This window comes from Gorilla gorilla, chromosome 9 (assembly GCF_029281585.2).
Source record: "Gorilla gorilla gorilla isolate KB3781 chromosome 9, NHGRI_mGorGor1-v2.1_pri, whole genome shotgun sequence".
NCBI lineage: Eukaryota > Metazoa > Chordata > Mammalia > Primates > Hominidae > Gorilla > Gorilla gorilla.
The window spans coordinates 131,408,040-131,428,927 of NC_073233.2; the positions used below are offsets into that span (position 1 = coordinate 131,408,040).

A 20,888-nucleotide genomic window follows, 5' to 3' on the forward strand; every position below is an offset into this window, starting at 1 on the left:
TGGCAGATGCTCTTTTTCATACTTCACATTTCTTTCTCTTTCTTTCCTCCTTCTTTCTTTCTTTTTCTCTTTCCCTCTCCCTTGCCTCCCCTCCCCCCTCCCCCCTCCTCTCCCCCTCCCATCCTCTCCCCTTCTCCCCCTTCCTTCCCTTCCCCCTCCCCTCTCCCTCCCCTCCCTTTCATTCTCCCTTCCCTCCCCTCTCCTCCCCTCCCCTCCCCTCCCCTAGCACAGTGCTGGGTACTTGAGAGTGGTAAATGGAAAATGGAAATGAAAATGGAAACGGTAAGTGGTCAATGGAATTGTCACTGGTCTAGCTGTCTTGAGCGAATGGCAAACAGTTGCTTATACAATTCCCTTCTTTGCAGTGTTAAGGCATCTTTCAGTCATCGGTGCCAAGGCAAAGTCATTCCAAATCCTAGTTTAGAGTTTCTTTTTCAAGGTTTCCAAAAGACAGTTTTATCTGTTAGTGGCCTCCCTTTCCCCTCCCTCCCGTCTCCCTTCCTTTCCCTCTCTCTCCCCTCCCTTCCCTCCCTTCCCCTTTCCCTTCTCTCTCCCTTCCTTCTCCTTCTCCCTTCCTTTCCCTTCCTTCTCCTTCTCCCTTCCTTTCCCTTCCTTCTCCCTTCCTTTCCTTTCCCTTTCTCTTACCTTCCCTTTCCTTTTCCCTTTCCCTTTTCCTTCCCTTTTCTTCTCTTTTTTTTTTTTTTAGATGGAGTCTCACTCTGTCGCCCAGGCTGGAGTGTAGTGGCGCGATCTCGCTCACTGCAACCTCCGCCTCCCTGGTTCAAGTGATTCTCCTGACCTCAGTCTCCCAAGTAGCTGGGATTACAGGCGCTTGCCACCAAGACTGGCTAATTTTTTTTATTTTTTATTTTTTATTTTTTTTAGTAGAGATGAGGTTTCACCATGTTGGCCAGTCTCGTCTCAAACTCCTGATCTCAGGTGATCCACCCGCCTCGCCTCCCAAAGTTCTGGGATTACAGGCGTGAGCCACCACACCCAGCCTCTTCTCTTTTTCTTTCTTTTTCCTTCCTCCCTCCCACCACAGTCTTCCGAGTAGCTGGGACTCCAGGTGTACACCATCATGCCTGGCTAATTTTTTTTTAATAGAGATGGGGTCTCACCAGGTTGCCCGGGCTGATCAGGAACTCCTGGGTTTGAGCGATCCTCCGGTCTCAGCCTCCCAAAGTGCTGGGATTACAGGCATGAGCCAACCCGCCTGGTTCCATATTGTAGACTCTTAACCATTGTCTTGATGATGCTTCGTGTACACATAGCGTGATGTGAATACTTGTTGGATGCATGTAGTTTGATATTTATTTGAAACCAATACACAGTTTGAAGATGACCCATTGCTGCCTTCTCTGCCATCTGAACTGTTTTCTAAGCCGTGGGAAGGCAGGCCAGAGAGGGGCGCCAGAAAGGAGGCAGTTCCTGGTTCCGGTTCCTGAGGCTCCTTATTGGTTTTCCTTGTAGTTCTGGTTTGGAAGTCTACAGTGCCATCTAGTGGGTAAATTTGCAAATATCAGCTTAGAATTATTTTTCTGAAATCCTGGTAGATGGCCTTGAGTTCTGGGAGCCCCCTTTATTAGTTTAAAATTTTGATTGCTGGGGGAGGATAGGGGGACTAGGAAGAACCAGCCCATCCTGGCTCAGCGGGGTCAAGTTTGACCTCTGCTTTGAAGAGGCTGCAATGCTGATTGTGGTTGGCTTGGTTGAGCCCTGTTGACTGTTGTAAATGGTGTGTTCTCCCACAGTGTAGACCCTGCTTCTGGAGCTGTGTGGGCTTTGGAATTTGAGTTACAGTCATCTGTGTGCTGCCTACTGTGGAGTAACACTTGTCCCAGGTTGTATATAAGGGGATGCTTGATTCATATAACAGGCCAGTTCCAAGTAAGACATCTCATGAGTTAACGACATTATAGTGAAATTTGGTTATGTGGAGTTGGTAATAGGCAAATCCATCCGAGCTGGCAAAGTGAAAATGATGAGCAGCCACTGCATAGTGAACAAGCTGTAAAAACGTGCTGCATGGAAGGGAAAGAGAAAGGGATTCCGTACACAGTGAGTTCTGCCGAGCAGCCGGAGGCTTTGTGTACAGCGCTGTTCTGGTTTCTGGTGTGTGTGGTAACGTGTGTGGTTTCTTGTGTCTGTGTTTGAAAATTGGATGTTAATTGCTTTTCAGGTCATTTACTTCTTGCTGGAAGAACGGAACATAAGAGCATGTGGTAACTGTAACCACAGAACTCATGTGCTTTGGCTGAGAGTGTACAGACACTGGAGCAAGCACTTGCTCGGCAAGATTGTCCAGTTTGCATTCTACTGGGCATCTAGGCTAAGGAATATACTCTATAGAGACCAGTGCACCTTAGTGCAGCAGGCGATCCACCAGAACAAGGAGAAAATGTTGGTTATGTGGTAGCCTTGGTTATAGTGACATTTATGCTAATAGGGATTTATTATTAATAGAACCTATGTGAAGCAGAGGTTGGCCAACTTCCTGGTAATAAGGATTTATTATTAATAGAACCTATGTAAAGCAGGGGTTGGCCAACTTTCTCTGTAAAGGGCCAGATGGTGAGCGTTGTGGGCTTTGTGGGCCTATGGTGCCCACAACTCTGTCTTAGTTACTCAACTCTGCCTTAACCACTCAGCTCTGACATGGTAGCAGGAAAATAGCCAAAGATAATATGTAAATGTAGGCTTAGCTGTGTTCCAGTAAAACTTCATTTGTGGACACTAAATTTAAATTTCACATCATTTTCACCTGTCATGAAATATTCTTTTTTGGATTTTTTTTCTTCCAACCACTAAAAAGTACAAAAACCACCCTTAGCTCACGGGGCTGAGCAAAAACACGTGGCTCTAGATTGAGCCTAGAGTTTCTAGTTTGTGGACTCCTGATCAGATGGCTGGAGTATTTAATAATAATTAATAAAAATGATTTGTTCATCAGCTATGCCAGCAGTTAGTGTCATGAAGTGTCTGATAAGCTTTTCTTTCTATGGAGTAATAGGAAAGGCCATTCTTTCCCATATTACTATAAGATATGACCTCCCAAAAGAACTCTGCCTGAACTAAAGCTGTGTAATTATCTCACTTACAGTGCCTTAAGGTGTGGAGATTCCACCTTTTATTCCTTTTTCTATTTCTCATCCTCCCCCGCCTCCCCTGGAGGCAGAGTAGCAGACTAAGTGACCCCAGACCCCATCCAGCCTTTTGCCTTACTGGAGAAGCAGACTAGGTGACCCCTGGCCCCATCCAGTCTTCTGTCTTACCGGAATCTCCCTCCTCCCACACATCTCACACCCTCCCCACAACACCCCACCCAGTCCACGTCAGTGGCTTGAGAGTCTCCGGTGGGCTGAGGAGAATGGGATTATAATCCCATCAGAGAGAGGAAGAGGAGTGGGTAGAGAGAATGCCGGAGGCATTTGCTCTTTGAGGTTTATATAGCCAGGGAAGAGTGTGGTAGCAGGGCAAGATGGGCCTCTTCTGTTTTGGCTGGCAACAGACAGTCTGCAGGTGTGATGGCTGGGGATTTTACCAGCCTCGTGTCATTTCTTATATGGTCTAACTGTGCATTCTCTATGCTAGACTTACTTGGGGGAACTTGTATCTTTAAAATTTTGTAACCCCATGTCTTCGTCTAGTTGAAGTCTAAGTGACCTCCCCCAGGGTTGAGAAAGAAGCTGAAGTTAACGGTTGATATCCTGTGTCTTTCCTCAGCAGCCAACAGAGCAGTCAGCAGAGCAGCCACGATGATGATTCTAGCAGGTTCCTGAGTCCTCGAGCGCGGGAAGAAAGGTAAGGTCCAACTCCGAGGGCGAGATGGGGGCAAAGAATAGAGGGGGTGGGGTGGAATGCTTGAGGAAGATTGTGCCTCTGCTCTGTGCAAACAAATGTGGAAAACTGAAGAGGAATGGGAGAGCCTGAGACCTCTGTGCTTGACTGATTAGAAAGACAGAACTTTCACCCCAGAAAGGAGAAGGAGCAACACAAAGGGGCTGGTCCCAGAGGCTTTTTGTGTTCAGCAAAAGAAGTCAACATGTGGCAAACCAAATAGGTTGAAAAGACTTCATACTGAGCAGGGCTTGGTGGCTCACACCGGCAATCTCATTACTTTGGGAGGTCGAGGCGGGCGGATCACTTGAGATCTGGAGTTCGAGACTAGCCTGGTCAACACGGTAAAGCCTCATCTCTACTGAAACTACAAAAATTAGCCAGACATGGTGGCATGTGCCTCTAATCCCAGCTACTCCGAGGCTGAGGCAGGAGAATCGCTTGAACCTGGGAGGCAGAGATTGCAGTGAGCCAAGATCGCACTACTGCATTCCAGCCTGGGCAACAGAGGGAGACTTCATCTAAAAACAACAACAACAACAAAAAACTTTACAGTGGAGTTAGGACTTGAGTCATGCCCTATAGGTTGGGTACAATGTGGATCAGGAGGTGAAGGGCATTTTGTGCCTGAGGAAGCTGCATAGCCCAGGATGTCAGGTGTTGGATGGTGTCAGGTGGCAGCAGCGTTAATGAAAAATAAGGTGGGATGTCTAGGATGCAATGAGAATATGGAGGCTCTTCAATGGTTGGTTGAGGATTGGAGATACAGCTAACTAAGCACTCAGTGTGAGGACCAGCCAGCACCTGCTTCATGCAGTGCCTGTGAATGGTAGACAGAGGTAAATTTGCTGTAGCAAGTTAAACTTCTTTGCCTACAGAAAGTTGATGGTATTGACGTTAACCAAAAGGAAGTCTCAGCTGGCCTACCGCAGGGGCTCTGCTTTTGGTCTAGCTCTGTTTATCGTTTTTATCAACAAGCTGGGTGAAAAAGCAGAAGGTACTTTTACCACATTTATCAACTTATGGTGGACCCTCTGCTGAGAGGGGGTAGAGAACACCAAGGATGATAGAATCAAGATTTAATATTATTTTGAGTAGAACAATGGGTGGAAATCAAGGAGATATTTTCTTTTTAATGGAAATGTGATTTTTTAATTTTTTAATTTTTAATTTTTTTTTTTTTTTTTCTGAGACAGAATCTTGCTCTGTCACATAGGCTGGAGTGCAGTGGTGCAATCTCAGCTCACTGCAACCTCCACCTCCTGGGTTCAAGAGATTCTCCCACCTCAGCCTCCAGAGTAATTGGGATTACAGGCAAGTGCTACCATGCCCCGCTAATTTTTATATTTTTAGTAGAGACGGGGCTTCGCCATGTTGGTCAGGCTGGTCTTGAACTCCTGGCCTCAAGTGATTCACCTGCTTCGGCCCTCAAAGTGCTGGGATTACAAGCGTGAGCCACCATGCCTGGCTCACTGTGAAGTCTTGAAATGTCTGTGAAATGTGATCTTGTTGTATATTTATGTTAGAAAAGATTTATTTCACAAGTGTAGAATTGCCACAGGGAGCCTAATTTGATACGATTTCATGTGAAAAAGAAAGAATATTTTTATTTGCCAGCCAAATATGAAACAATAATATGACACAACTACCAAATGATCTTTGGAAGTTTTAATTCATTCATGGGAGCATGGTGCATGGATTAAAAAAGAGAAGAAGATGTCACTGTAATCTGTACTAGTATGACCATATTTCGTGTATTATTCCAGTTCTTTGAAAGTGGATGTGGATGCATTAGAGTCCAGAAAAGCATGATTATATCATAACTATATCATTATAATAAGAGTTGGTTGCGGCCCTCTGAGGTGGCTCACATCTGTAATCCCAGCACTTTGGGAAGCCAAGGTAGGCAGATCACTTGAGGCCAGGAGTTCGAGACCAGCCTGGCCAACCTGGGGAAGCCCCGTCTCTATTAAAAATGCAAAAATTAGTCGAGTGTGATGGTGCATGCCTGTAGTCCTAGCTACTCTGGAGGCTGAGGCAGAATCACTTGAACCCGGGAGGTGGAGGTTGCAGTGAGTCAAGATTGTGCCACTGCACTCCAGATTGGGCGGAAAACAAAAAAGAGTTGGTTGAAGGAAAGGGATTTAGCCTGGAAAAGAGATTTTTAGATATCTGAAAGCTGAAGAAATAGAACTGGAGGGTTAGAAGTCAGTGAGAAGGATTGCAGCTCAGGATAAGAAAGCACTCTTCCCCCAGCACTTTGGGAGGCCGAGGCGGGCGGATCACGAGGTCAGGAGATCGAGACCATCCTGGCTAACACAGTGAAACCCCGTCTCTACTAAAAAATACAAAAAAATTAGCCGGGCGTGGTGGCGGGCGCCTGTAGTCCCAGCTACGCGGGAGGCTGAGGCAGGAGAATGGCGTGAACCCGGGAGGCGGAGCTTGCAGTGAGCCGAGATCGCGCCACTGCACTCCAGCCTGGGCGACAGAGCGAGACTCCGTCTCAAAAAAAAAAAAAAAAAAAAAAAAGAAAGCACTCTTCCATGATAGAGCTGTACTAGCTTGGATTTTCTATCTGAGAACTGAGAACGAAGTGACTAACGGGTGGGGCATGTATACAGCGTGGATATGCTGAACAAAGGGATGATTCACGTTCCAGGTGGGACAGCAAGCGATTTCATCGTGCTTCTCAGGATGACACGTAATTTGAAACTGATGAACTGTTTATTTCCATTTAATATTTTCTTTTCTTTTTCTTTTTTTTTTTTTTTTGAGATAGGGTCTCTGTCACCCAGGCTGAAGTGCAGTGGCGTGATCTCAACTCACTCCAACCTCTGCCTCTAGGGTTCAAGTGATTTTCCCACCTTAGCCTCCTGAATATCCAGGACTATTGGCGCCTGCCACCATACCTGCCTAATTTTTGTATATTTTTGTAGAGACAAGTTCTTGCCACATTTCCCCGGCTGCTCTCAACTCCTGAGGTCAAGTGACCCGCCTGCTTCAGCCCTGCAAAGTGTTGGGATTACAGGCATTAGCCACCACTGCATTTAATATCTTCTGACCACACTTGACTGTGGGTAACAAACCGCAGATAAGGGGGGACTTCTGTAATCTCTCCCCTTCATGGGAGTGTTCAAGCAAAAGCTGGGTGGTGTGTCAAAAGGGATTTCATTCTGGTTGAGAGAGTGGAACCTCTCTAGTCCTTATTTCTTTAGATTATGAAGTCTTGTGAGTTCTGCCCTGGTTCTCAGTTTTATGCCCCCTGTTAATCAAAACAGTTCAGCTTATCAATTTAGACTGATGTATATGGAGACATGGCACTTCCAAGGAGCAAAGACTAATCATTCTTGTCAAGATGCTTAATCAGGTACGATCTGATCTGATGGCAGTTCTCTCAGTCCCTAGAGTACCTTCCACTCTCTGTGCAAAGCTTTCTAGATTGCAGCAATCATAATCTCAAAATTAGAAGAGGCCACAGAGGTCGCCCAGCACAGCCACCTTCCCTGTGCTGTGCACCAAACATCTCCAGAAGTATACTGTCCATTTCTGAGCGTGATGTCTTTGCCTGCTCTTCTTCTACCAGTTCTATGATTGACAGTTCCTCAACTCACTTTATATTATCTCTGCTGCTTGGGGCATTCCTGGAAGAGATGAGTAGTGCTGAGATGCATATACCCTAATACATTTTCCCCAAGGACATAGCTGCTTGCTAACTAGAGAGAGCTCTGCCTTTTGTTTGGTATTTGGGACTTTACATTGATATAAATTCTATTCTAATTTCTCCTCTCTAACCACTCACTCCTCCAACCACAGGAAATGTTACAAAGGTTCTCCCGTCTAAACCTCTGCCCAGAAAAACTCTCTCGATTTCTTCCCGGGTCCTTTGTTCCCATCCTGGCCCACTCGCAGTCCCCTAAGCTCTTTATGGTGGATGGGGATGTTGTTTTGCATCAACTTGCTTTGGAGAGTATGAGGAACAGAGAGAATGTGGTCAGAAGTATGCTTCCTCTGGTGGTCCCTGTGACCGGCCCCCCCTCCAACCCCCAAAACCTCAGAAATTGGCTCTAGTATGTGTTCACTCACCATAGCCCTTCCGAAGAAAGTCTTTCTTCTCTTCTTGGCTGCTGGGTTCCTTCTCCTGGAGAGAACAAGTTTCCGGAGCTCAAATTAGTCTCCCAGGCTCAGCTCAGAACTAACTTACGCTCTGCACCTAATTCTTCCTACCCAGTTAAGAGTCTCCAGGTGTTTAGGACGTTGATCTGTGATGTTCTGACCTGGGGTGAGATTGGCACCCTGGGGAGATGTGGGCAGTGGCGGGCATCTGGCCTGTGCTCCTCGTTCTGGCCCACTCTGAGGGACAGTGCACCAAGCCGTGAATGGCGGCATTTCCTGCACTGGTGAGGCCTCCCTGCAGTCATCTTCTTTACTCTTCGTAATGCCCCTGGGTGGCAGGTGGAGCTGGGTAGTATTGTCACTGACTGAAAACGGTCAAGGATGAGGTGGATATTATGGATTTTTTTTCTGTGGCTTCTTCTAATTTTCCAAACCACATCTCAATTGTACCATGAAAGATTGTTTCATAGAGCAGGCAAAAAAATTAGCATTGATTTCTTCTATTTTAAAGATTCAAATTAAAATCTTTCAGTACCAGATGCACTTTCAGCTGGTTTAATAAAACATTTTCTTTTCTTGTTTTTGTGTAAGGTTCAGAACGGTTATAGTATTCAGAGACTACATAGCTCCCTACTATACACAGCAGCAGGTGGAATACCTTAATACGGTGTTCAAACCTGAGGATTTCTGAGAAAGGTTTTTTCCTTGTTCACATTGACGCTCTGTCCTGAAGGAAAGACTTTGGAACCATGACAGGAGTAGAGCGTAGGTTGAAGGATTGTGACATACATTTGCTGGGTGGGTGTGGCATCAGCAAGAAGGGTTGATTTTTATGAAAATGTGTTTATTAGGAAATGGAGATTGTCTCAGAGATAAGAATAATTCTTCCAGGTGTCCAGTAGAAAGCAAAATAGGTAACTTCCCCGAAGTGTGTGTGTATGGAATACAGGACATTAATTCATTCTTTTTTTTTTTTTTTTTTTTTTTTTGAGACAGAGTCTTGCTCTGTTACCCAGGGTGGAATAGTGGCACGATCTTGGCTCACAGTAACCTCCACCTTCCAGGTTCAAGGGATTCTTCTGCCTCAGCCTCCCGAGTAGCTGGGACTACAGGTGTGTGCCACCACGCCTGGCTAACTTTTGTATTTTTTGGTAGAGATGGGGTTTCACCATGTTGGCCAGGCTGGTCTAGAACTCCTGACCTCAAGCAATCCACCTGCCTCTGTCTCCCAAAGTGCTGGGATTACAGGCGTGAGCCACTGCACCCAGCCTAATTGTGCATTTGTAGTCAATTTACTTAGTGTTACTCAACCCTCAACCTTAGTTTCCTCCTTTGTAAAAATTTGATGTCCATCGGATTTTCTTGTAAAGAATACATGAGAAAACATTCGTAAAGAGCCATTAAGTGGATGCTTAATAAATGGTAGCTGCTTGCACTCTGATTCTGGCTATCATAACATTTTACTCTCAGTTTCCTACCAGATCTTACACTCTTCTGTTCTTGACAAAGCAGAGACAAAGCCGGGCACCGTGGCTCACCCCTGTAATCCCAGCACTTGGGGAGGCCGACGTGGGTGGATTGCCTGAGCTCAGGAGTTTGAGACCAGCCTGAGAAACATGGCAAAACCCCGTCTTTATCAAAACTACAAAAAATTAGCCGGGCATGGTGGCATGCGCCTGTGGTCCCAGCTACTTGGGAGGCTGAGGTACAAGATCCCTTGAGCCTGGGAGACGAAGGTTGTAATGAGCCTAGATTGTGCTACTGCAGTCCAGCCTGGGTAACAGAGTGAGACCCTGTCTCAAAAAAGAAAAAAAAAATAGAAAAAGAAAAAGCAAAGGCAGAAAGAAAGTGTAGAATATTGAGCATCTGCAAATGTCACACATTTAGACTCCAGATAAATAGATTAAGTTGTGGTATTTCCCCTCAAGAAGCTGATTCTCTTATGGTGTGATATACTTACAAATAAACAAGTATAATATAATGTAATAAATGACTTAAGAAATTATGCGTAAGGTAATAAAACTGAAGAATTTTACAAGCTGGGTGTGGTGGCTCGTGCCTGTAATCCCAGCAATCTGGGAAGCCGATGGGGGTTGGATCCCTTTGAGGCCCGGAGTCCGAGACCAGCCGCCAACATGGCAAAACCCTGTCTCTACTAAAAATACAAAGATTAGCTGGGTGTGGTGGTGTGCGCCTGTAGTCCCAGCTACTCAGGAGGCTAAGGCTGGAGAATCACTTGAGTCCAGGAGGCAGAGAGTGCAGTGAGCTGAGATCGCAGCACTGCACTCCACCCTGGATGACAGAGTGAGACTCTGTCTCAAAAGAAAATAAATAAAGAAGCTCACTAAGTGCTTACTATGTGCTTAAACCTGTGCAATAAACCTTGCATACATTTTTAAATATATTCCTCTCAACAGCCTTATCAAGTACATGCCATTATCTGCATATTAGAGTTTAGGAAAACCAAGGCTCGGGGAATTAAACTTGCCCCAGAGAAACACAGCTACTCTGGGGTGAGGGCAGGGGTGGGAGGGTTTCCAGAAAACTCTACAGAGGGGGCTGTGCTTCAGCTGAGAACTGCAAGAGGAGTAGGAGTCTGTCACATGGACAGCATTTGCAAGTGAGGGAACAAGATGTACATAAGCATGGAGGCGGGAGAAAGCAAGGCATGTTCGGGAACCACAAATACTTCAGTGTTGCTGCAGCATCATATCCTAGGAGAGGGATAGCTAGTGATTGGCCAGGAAAGGCCTTTGGACAGGTAGGCAAGTGCCTGGTCATGCCACGTCCTGCTGTGATAAGGAGTGAGTATTCTTTATGGATGACTGGAAACCAGTAAGTTATGTTTTTTTGTTTGTTTGATTTTGTTTTTTTAGAGACAGTCTTGCTCTGTCACCCAGGCTGGAGTACAGTGATGCAATCTCGGCTCACTGCAACCTCCGCCTCCTGGGTTCAAGTGAGTGTCTTGTCTCAGCCTCCTGAGTAGCTGGGTTTAGCTGGGCGCCCGCCATCATGCCCAGCTAATTTTTGTATTTTTAGTAGAGACAGCATTTCACCATGTTGGCCAGGCTGGTCTCAACCTCCTGATCTCAGGGGATCTGCCTGCTTCGGCCTCCCCACGTTCTGGGATTACAGACGTGAGCCACGGCACCCAGCTGCCACTGAGTTATGTTGAGAAACTGAGCACCCGGGTGTCTTAGTGCAGGCAGCTATAACAGAATACCATAGACTGGGTGTCTTGTACATCACAGAAAATTATTTCTTTCCATTTTGGAGCCCGGGAAGTCCAATATCAAGATTTGGGCGTTCAGGTGAGGTCCTGTTTTCTTCATAGACAGCTGTCTTCTTGCTTTGTCCTTACATGGTAAAAAGGAGAACTCTGATCTATTCAGCCCCCTTATAGGGGCAATAATTACATTCATGAGGGCTCCACTTTCATGATTTACGGCCCTACCTCTTAATACCATTGCACTGGAGGTTAGGATTTCAGCATATACATTTGGGGGTGGGGCACCAACACTGAGTCTATAGCACCAGGTAGCTCCCAAATATTCTTGTGAGAAAAATCACACTTGGGAGGTGTTCACAGTTGAGTCCTAGCCCCTCCGGGGCTGTGGAGGATGGATGCCTCCCCCCGGAGCTCTCCAGGCCGGGCATTTGGGCATGGTATAATGGAAAACCTGTGGCCTGGCATTAACTGACTGCCTGGCCCTGCTGTCTGCTAGGCACCATGTAAGGGATTCTAAGATGAAGACATGGTCCCTGCTCTTGAGTAATTCTTCAGCCCTGTGACTTAATATGGCCATCAGGCATCAAGAACAAGGCCATGGGGGTGATGACGTGTCGGAATGGAGGTGTGAACCTGGGGAGCCGGATCTTCTCCCCTCGCCACCCCACGGCCCTGACTGAAAGCTTTGGCCCTCCTCCTCCACTGTCACACTCAGTGATGGGGAGCCCTACCCTAGAAATGTATCTCATGAGAGCATCAGGGATGCAGTGAAAGAGCGATGCTCAAGGGAGACAGGAAGAGAGAGCAACATAAAGATGTGGCTCCATGTCCATGGTGCACCCTGGTCAACAGAGGAAGGGGCGTGGGACCCGATGGAAATTTGGAGCTCAGGGAAAATAGTTGGGGGGGGCGGTCCTTACCTCTCTGCGTACCCCCTCAAGGTTGACCCCTTAGATGGCCCAGGAACGGCAGGTGCTAGAGGAATGGTATCCACCTGGGCATGGAAGTGGGGCAGATTCAGGGGCCACTGGACTAAGGGGAGAGAAGGGCTTGTCAGCACCCACCCAGGGAGCCTGTCCATTTATGTCCCCAGATAAAGGGTCCTAGAAGAGTTAAAAAAAAAATAGAAATCATGCCTGGCCTGTGGTTAATGTGTATGTGCCTATTAGTATTATTATCATTAAAACACTGGGTCGAGGACGAAGGATTTGAGGAGCAGAGGTGGCAGTGAGTTTAATTTAGTCATGTAGAGTGAACTACTCATGGAGTGTGCCAGTGGATAGAAACACTAGGCCATTGGCTACACCGTTTGAAGCTCAGGGGACAAGACTGAGAGTGCTCATTTGGCAGTGACCACTATGGAAGAGCACAGCAATGAGAATATAGTTGAGGCAAGAGTGTTAGGATAAGCAAAGTTTAAGCAGAAGACAAAGGAAGGAAGAATTTTAAAAGATTGTCCATTGAAGACAAGATGACTAGGAGATAGTAATGGAGAAGCAAGAAAGAATAGTTAAAAAGGTAGAAATAAATAAAAGAAAAGGACTAAAAAGAATCCTCTGCAGTGGCAATTTGTGGAGGTCATTGGTTACCACAGAGCAGTTTCAGAAGAGTATATTTGAGGGGAGGGAGAAGAGACCGACCATAGTGATTTCATTCTAGAAGTCTGCCTGGGAAGAAGAGAAATAGGGAGGATACCTAGAGGAGAAAGCAGGGATGATTGGGGAAAATTCTTGTTTTAATATGGAGAGACATAAGCACTTTTTTATAATCTCTGAAGTAGAAATTGATATCTCAAGGCTGAGAATTTCAGAGAGGATAAATTCATTTGTTCATTCATTCAATAAACAGATCAATTATGCACTATCGGCCAAGTGTGATGGCTGGCGCCTGTAATTCCAGTGCTTTGGGAGGCTGAGGTGGAAGGATCACTTGAAGCTAGGAGTTTCAGACTAGCCTGGGTAACCTGGTGAAACCTCGTCTCTGCAAAAAATAGCTACTGCCCTCCAGTCTGGGCGTAGAGCAAGCCCCCATCTCAAAAAAGTAAAGAAAGAGCACTATGTACTGGGATTTCCAGTCTTGTTGAAGGGACAATATTAAACACAATTGAGAAAATGCAAACTTGGAATTTGGATGGGTGTCTTAAAGGAAGAGGACATAGTACCAGGCAAAGTGTATCGAAGAAGCTGGACCTGGCCAGAGGGGTTGGGGCCAAGGTGTAAGGCTTGGGCAGAGATTAGAAGGGTGAATTGGAAGCAGTGATGTGAGACAGATGAGATGATATGGATGAGATGAGGCAGGCGCTTCGATGGCCAGGATGACCAGGATATAGTAATAGAGAAGCAAGAAAGAATAGTCAAAAGGGTCTTGGTCTTTATTTTAAGAGCCCAGGAAGCCACTGAAGATCTTTGAGACGGGAGATGACAGGATCAGATTTGCTTATGAAAAAATTGCTTACAAAAACACAGAGGCTGTTTCATGGACACTAGGAGATCAGCTGAGGCCCTTAGGAGCCTATTACTGTATCCAAGCTAAGGATGTTCGTGTCTTGGAATGTGGTTGGTGATAGTGAAAAAAAGAAGCAGACAAATTCAAGATATATTTAGGAGATAAAATGTCCAGGGCTTGATCATGAATTGGGTACATATGGGTGTGAGAGAAGGGAGGTGTTCAGAATTGAGTCCTAGGACTCCAGCTTGCTCAGCTAGGGGGTGCCATCTATTGAAAGGTAAGGAAGCAGAGTTTTAGAGGAGGCAAGAGAAGGTTGGGTCAGATCACAGGTGAGAAGATTATCCTTGAACGGGAGAGACTAATTGAGGTGGATGCAGGTGAGTTCCTAGGTGCTATGGTAGGAAGGCGAGGAGGTTAGTGGCAGCAGGATCTGTTTTCTCTGTGTGATAGAAAATGATGTCTCCTAACTAAGATCAGTGAAGGTGGAGTGAGAATAGTGTGAAGTTTGAATATAATTAATTCTGGGACTTTTTTTGTGTCAACTTTTCTCCAAGTACCTTAAAAGACATTTGTGGCTGGGTGCAGTGGCTCACGCCTGTAATCCCAGCACTTTGGGAGGCTGAGGCGGGTGGATCACCTGAGGTCAGGAGTTTGAGACCAGCATGGCCAAAATGATGAAACCGTGTCTCTACTAAAAATACAAAAATTAGCAGGTGTGGTGGTGCACGTCATGCTAGAGTAAGATCATCACTGCCAACTCAGGTCTAGCCACTGGGATAGGTATCTTCCTAGTAGAAGAAGAAGTCTTTTCAATTTTGCTTATTCTGTTCCAGAAATATGTCCCCAGTAGCATATTTCCAGAATAGTCTAGCTCCGTCTACCTGCTTGGCCAGTGAATTCCCCATGGACTCACGGACATTCCCGTGATCCCTTACCATGGGGAGACAGCCAAGTTGCAAACCCTCTGGGAGCAGTGCTCGCTGCCCCTCCCCTTCCCCCAGCACCAGCAGCTGACATCACATGCAGGTACAGCTTCATCCTCCTTGTCTGAGGACAAAGGAGGAGAGGAAACTCACCAAGTGCCCAGAGCTCTGCCAGATGTTGAAAGATGGAGGAGGGCTTCATTTGGAGCTGTGGCTTGGGCAGGAGGCAGAGGGGATCTCGGTAACGCAGGACCCCAGGCTTGCCCACCCTGGGCCCTCCATCTGCCTGTGTTTTATATTGAACCACACAGAGGGGAGAGCTTATGTGCAGGAGCCCACAGTTGACAGCTGGGGTAGCTGCAAGGGCAGCAAGTCCACGCAGCTCCAGAGTGAGCCCCCAGCCCTTGAGGTCCCAGCTGCCATGTGGCCAGCCCTCCCCTGAGCCCAGCATGGTGCAGAATCCACAGCCAGAGACCGTCTCATGCAGCACTGCTGTAAAGCAGGCTTGTCACTACCACGTCTCCTCCCTGAGGAAGAAGCTGGCCTTTCTGCGAGCCAAGTAGGTGGTGGGGACCCTGGAGATTAGGTTTGGGATTGCCTGGGTTGGCTCCCATGTTTGGAGATATTGTAGGTCCCTGCCCAAGAGGGAGACTCAGTGATCCATTGCAAGAGGCTGAAGGGAAAGGCCAAGGGGTGTGGGTGGCTGGGATGTTGACTGGGAGACTGAGTCTGTGCCTCACTGTGTGCCTCCCAACAAGGTGCCTTGGCCTCCGGGTCCTTCTTCATAACTGGCCAGGGACCATTACTTTTCTCCTTTATGATAAGTTGCTCCAGTCCATAAAGAACTTGGAAATCCTGAGAAAGGTGCGGTAGGGAACAGTGTAGTCTGCCTGTGTAGCATCCCCTGGACAGGGGCGCTGGCATCTCTGTGGATCATTCTCTTTCACTTACAGGGACCTAAGCAGTAGGTATTTGGGGCCATTTCTGTGTGTTCATTTCTGTATCACCTCTTTGAGCACTTTGGTCTGACTCCAGAATTATTTGAGCATGCATCAGATGTGGGGTGCTTTTTCCTAAAACAGCCCCCATACCTGGCAGATGGGCTGCAGTGGCTCCTGGCTGAATCTGCCCTGCCCTCTTGGCCTCTGTAACTAGAAGAAGGAGGAGATTTCCTGGAGGAGGAAGAGGTTCCAGCCCCTAAGGTTAGAATTAAATTTGAAGGCTGACAGGCATTCAAGAGAGAGGGTCATGTAAACTTATGGGCAGGTTTGTGTGTTTTTGCTTTTGTTTTGGCGTGAAGAGAAACATCACTGAGAAAGATGGAATGAATGAAGTGAGGAGGGAAAAGGAAGGAGAAAGGCAGAAAGAGGGGCCAAATGGATTTCAGAGGTAGGGAGAGGCTAGAGGCAGTAGGTGGCTTAACCTCAATCCTCTCTCTCTCTCTGTCTCTCTCTCTCTCACTCACACACACACACACACGCATAGGCATAGATGCCTGTGATTGTTTAGCTGTCTATTGACAAGGGTTTCTCATGGCTGAAGTTTTGGAGCTGGTGAGCAAAGACTGTGTCCCTCTCTGATTAGATGACTTCTCTGGTACCGATATTCAGTGCTGTGCCTTGCACACAGTAGGTTCTCAACAGATAATGGTAGAATAAGGAAGTCTCTGATCCTGTGATGTGGTGCAAGGACAAGATTCAGTAATGGCTGCGGGGAACTCAGGTTTTGGAGACCAAAATACCTTAGTTTAAATTCCAGCTCTACCACATCCTGGCTGTGGTGCTTTTGCAAAAACATTTCATCCTCTCTGAATGTTTCCTTTCTGAAAAATGAAGATAATTGTACTTACTTTATGGAGCTTGTGGGGATTGAACTGAGATAAAATAAGAAAGGCACTTAGCACTGTGTCTGGACGTAGCACACAGTAAGTGGCAGCTTGTGTCACTGTCAGCAAATAGTAGGCCTGGGCTTAGCCTGCAAGGGGTGTGGAGAGTGAGTTTTGAGCAGGAGGTTTGCAAACTTATTAAGGGAAGACACACATGAATCCATGAGAAGTAATGTTTGACTTCCCAGTTGCCAGGGGAAGCCAGTTATATAAGCTCTGGTCCTCACTGTCCTGGTGAGAGACAGCTGCCTTGAGGATGGGGTGAAAAGCCCAGAGTGGCAGTTGTGTGGACGGGCTTCCAGACCTACCCGCAGGCAGCCCACTCGAACTCCATGTGGAACGTGGGCCCAGAAGGTGTTCAGCTTGTTCCAGCTGATTAGGAAGAGGGTCCCATCTCAGAAGAGGCTCACTTTGATTAAATTCTGCAGTGGAAGTGTCCCTTTGTAAACAGCTTCAGTAGAGGCCCCAGATGTTCCTATTGTTCAGATCCCAGGAACAATGTTGTTAATAGTGGTGCTGTTGGTGGAGAGGAAGACCTGAGTTCTTCCTCCCTGTTGGTGACTCATCACTCGAACTGCTCTCAGCTCAGATTCCTCACCTGGGAGCTGTCACATCTCAGAGAGGCTGCCTCTTTCCCCTTTGTCCCAGCAGGGTTTCTCTCCCTCACTTGCATCAAAATAAATGGCTTATTTTCCATTTTAGCATTAATCACATTATAATTGTATTTATTTGTTGACTTGATCATTGTCTGTCTCCCCAACTAGTCCCTAAATTGCATGAGAGCAGGGACCATCTTTGTTTTATTGTGTCCGCAACACTTAGCACAGTGCCTGGCACATGATAGTACTTAACTACTTACTAAACGAGTAAATGAACCAATGAATAACCATATACGACTTTTTGTTAATGCTAACATTCTAGGATCATGGGATTTCGTGACTGTAGCCCAAATGGAGGGCAAAGACTGACCCTTACACATCTATTAACCTTTTTAAACTTTTCATGCTCATGGAAATGTTGTGATCTGTGACCACCTCTCACATGTTCCCCTTTCTCTGATCCACGTGCACATATGCTTAAGGGGTCACATGGTCTTGTGGAAGACAGCACTTAAGGCCTTTTTTTTTTTTTTTTTTTTTTTTTTTAGGTCTGAGCTAAGCTCTGACTTTTGAGGGCAGGGCAAAGAAGCAAGTGAGTGCTCCTGTCTTGCTCCTGCTTCCCCAAGTTCCCAGCTTAGAGCTCCTCTTTAGCAGTCCTGGCTGCTTCTGTGGCTGTCAGCAGAACTGTCTGCAGGTGTAACCATCACCTGCTCTGTTTCTCCTACTCTAGCCCTTCTTCTTTGTGCCTGAGAAAGGGGGGTTGTTAATTATAGCTCAGCAAACTCCTCTTATCTTTGCTGATGCCATAGTTGGGATTTAGATTTGGACAACTGGCAGGATGGATGGTAATTTTTATTCCCCAGCTTCCCTACTTCCTGCTGGGAGAAATTCCATCCTCCTACCAGCTTCAGCGAAGAAGGAATGTGAGTGGGTGGCAACTCAGGGGCTCAAAGCAGAGAGTCCAATCTTAGGCTTGTCCTGCTCTCTGCTGCATTCTTTGCCTCCCTCGTACTCCAGGGTTGAGATGAAGTCAGGGGATAAGCTGCTGGGTTCTCTTTTCAATCACTCACTGATTAATCATGTAAGCTCGGGAGAGCGTTTTACTACTCCTAACTTGCTCTTCTAGGTATTGAGGAAGTCATTGTACCAGAAGTTGATGCTCCGGCTTGGATTCAAACACCTATCACTAAAATGTTTTGAGCACATACCATATGTATATAGATACAAACACACACACACACACACACACACAGACACACATACACACACACATAAATTATGTGTGTACTTCTGTACTAAATATTTTATGTATACTGTAATATAATGAAACAAATTTTAATAAGATGGAATAAACATAAATATAAATATAAGCCCTAATATGCTTTTTAAAAAATTTAAAAAATTCTATGGATACATAGTAGGTGTATATGTTTATGGGTTACATGAGACACTTTAATACAGGGATGTAATAGTCACAGCATGGAAGATAGGGTGTCCATCCCCTCAAGCATGTATTCTTTGTGTTACAAACAATTCAGTTATACTCTTTTAGTTATTTTAAAATGTACGATGATTATTGACTATAATCACCCTGTTGTGCTATCAAATACTAGGTCGCATTTTTTCTATTTTTTTTGTACCCATTGATCAGCCCCACTTCCCCCCACTTTTCCACTACCCTTTTCAGCCTCTGGTAACCATTCTTCTACTCTCTATCTCCATGAGTTCAATTGTTTTGCTTTTTAGTTCCCCCAAATAAGTGAAACCATGCGAAGTTTGTCTTTCTTTTTTTTTTTTTTTTTTGTCTTGTTTTTTATTTTTTGTGCATCGGTTGTGTGTTTTTTTGATTTGAGGTCACTATGAGGTCAGGAGTTCAAGACCAGCCTGGGCAACTTGGTGAAACTCTGTCTCTACTAAAAATACAAAAATTAGCCAGGTGTGGAAGTGCGTGCCTGTAATCCCAGCTAATCGGGAGGCTGAGGCACGAGAATTGCTTGAACCCGGGAGGCGGAGGTTGCAGTGAGCTGAGATAGTGCCATTGCACTCCAACCTGGGCGGCAGAGCGAGACCCCATCTCAAAAAAAAAAAAAAAAAAAAGAAGAAAGAAAGAAAGAAAAAGAAAATGCACTTAATATACCTCACCTACTTAATATCATAGTTTAGCCTGGCCTATCTTAAACATACTCAGAATGCTTACATTAGCCTATAGTTGGGCAAAATCGTCTGGCAGTACAGTTGACTGTAGAGTATTGGTTGTTTGCTCATGTGATCCCGTGGCTGACTGGGAGCTGTGACTTTCTGCCACTTCCCATCATCTTGAGAAAGTATCATAAAGCATATCGCTAACCTGAGAAGAGATCAAAATTCAAAATGCGAAGGATGGCCCATCAGAAGTCAGGGATTGTTTGTACTGTCATTCCGAACCTTGGTGTGATAGGCTGTGAAGTCCTCTGCAGCCTGGCGATAGGACGTTTGTGAACAAGGGTACAGGCATAGGAGTGAGCTCCCAGGGCAGGGCGTGGCAGCCTTATGCAGTCATGATCTTTTCCATTTTTGAAGCACTTGAACAACTTTGTCATCTGAAAACACAGTGCAAGGGACCAGCTGCTGACTGGAAGTGGTGCGATTGTGCCTGGAGATGGTAGGTAAGGGAAGGAGCTGCATAACCAGACCAGAGCTAGCTTTGCATTGGCACCAAGTGCAGATGGCTTGGAGGACTGAGGGAACTCATGGAGTCCCCATTGTTCTTAACCCCCCCACCCATACCCCTAAGACAGTAATTATAAAGACAAGATTATTTTAGTTAACGTTGATTGAATGTGCCTATTATGTGTCAGTTACTGCATTTTCATTTAAATTTCACCTTTTTTTTTTTTTTTTTTTTTTTTTGAGATGGAGTTTCGCTCTGTCACCCAGCCTGGTGTGCAATGGTGCAATCTTGGCTCACTGCAACCTCTGCCTCCCAGGTTCAAGGCATGCTCCTGCCTCAGCCTTCCAATAGCTGGGAGGACAGGCATGCGCCACCACGCCTGGCTAATTTTGTATTTTTAGTAAAGACAAGGTTTCACCATGTCGGTCAGGCTGGTCTCAAACTCCTGACCTCAGGTGATCTGCCCTCCTTGGCCTCCCAAAGTGCTGGGATCATAGGTGTGAGCCACCACGCCCAGCCAAATTTTACCATTTTTTAGTTACTGCGTTTTCACTTAAATCTTACCATTTTTCTATGAAATAGTATTATTATGACCTCCATTTTATAGACAAGAAAACTGAAGCTTAGAGAAGTTTCATAACTTATATAATGTCATGCAGCTATTAAATAATGTGCTAGAGTTTGAACTGGGAAATTTGACTCTAGACTTCAATCACTGTGCTGCACTATCCTGTCCAGTTCTAGAGGCTGAGGTCGAGGTAATGTCACTCATGTTTCTGTTGCTTATTGCGGGGGTGGTCTCAGGAATTGTTAGCAGCTAAGGGAGGTGGATTTCCCTTGGCCTATCACGTTTTTCCCTGAGGAATTCAGGCATAGAACAGCACTGGTCCCCGCCAAGGCCCTCAGTCTTGCACGAGGTACGAGCTCCCCTAAGCAAGACGCCATGGGAGGCTGACAGCTCCCACTTTGTCCAGCCCGCAAGGACTTGTATTCAGAGAGTCCTTTCTCTCTTCTCCTGATGTCTCCCTCATAGCTGAGTGTGCAGTACTAGAGATGACTGACCCCGAAGGCTTAGCTATTTCCTTTTCTCCTAGAAGCTGATCTTCAATTCTAACCACCTGTGTTCCTCCCTCCTTATCTTGACTGCTTCAGAAACTTCCGCTTCAAGGCTTCATACAACAACCTGACTTCCCCAGAGAGC

At 46.1% G+C, this 20,888-nt stretch overlaps 1 protein-coding gene across 6 annotated transcripts in view; it reads left to right on the forward strand.

The window, feature by feature from the left end:
- The window catches only part of GRAMD1B (GRAM domain containing 1B), a 262,296-nt gene that overhangs the window by 117,926 nt on the left and 123,482 nt on the right, over nt 1–20,888 (forward strand). For 3 of the 6 annotated variants that reach the window (XM_031015830.3, XM_031015835.3, XM_031015834.3), the window contains one exon: nt 3,727–3,804. The exons of 1 other annotated variant lie outside the window; for it this stretch is intronic. In XM_031015830.3, the coding sequence (XP_030871690.3) occupies nt 3,727–3,804 (78 nt within the window). The remainder of the gene's footprint in view (nt 1–3,726; nt 3,805–20,888) is intronic. 2 more of the 6 variants (XM_055355806.2, XM_055355805.2) reach the window with 1 other exon arrangement.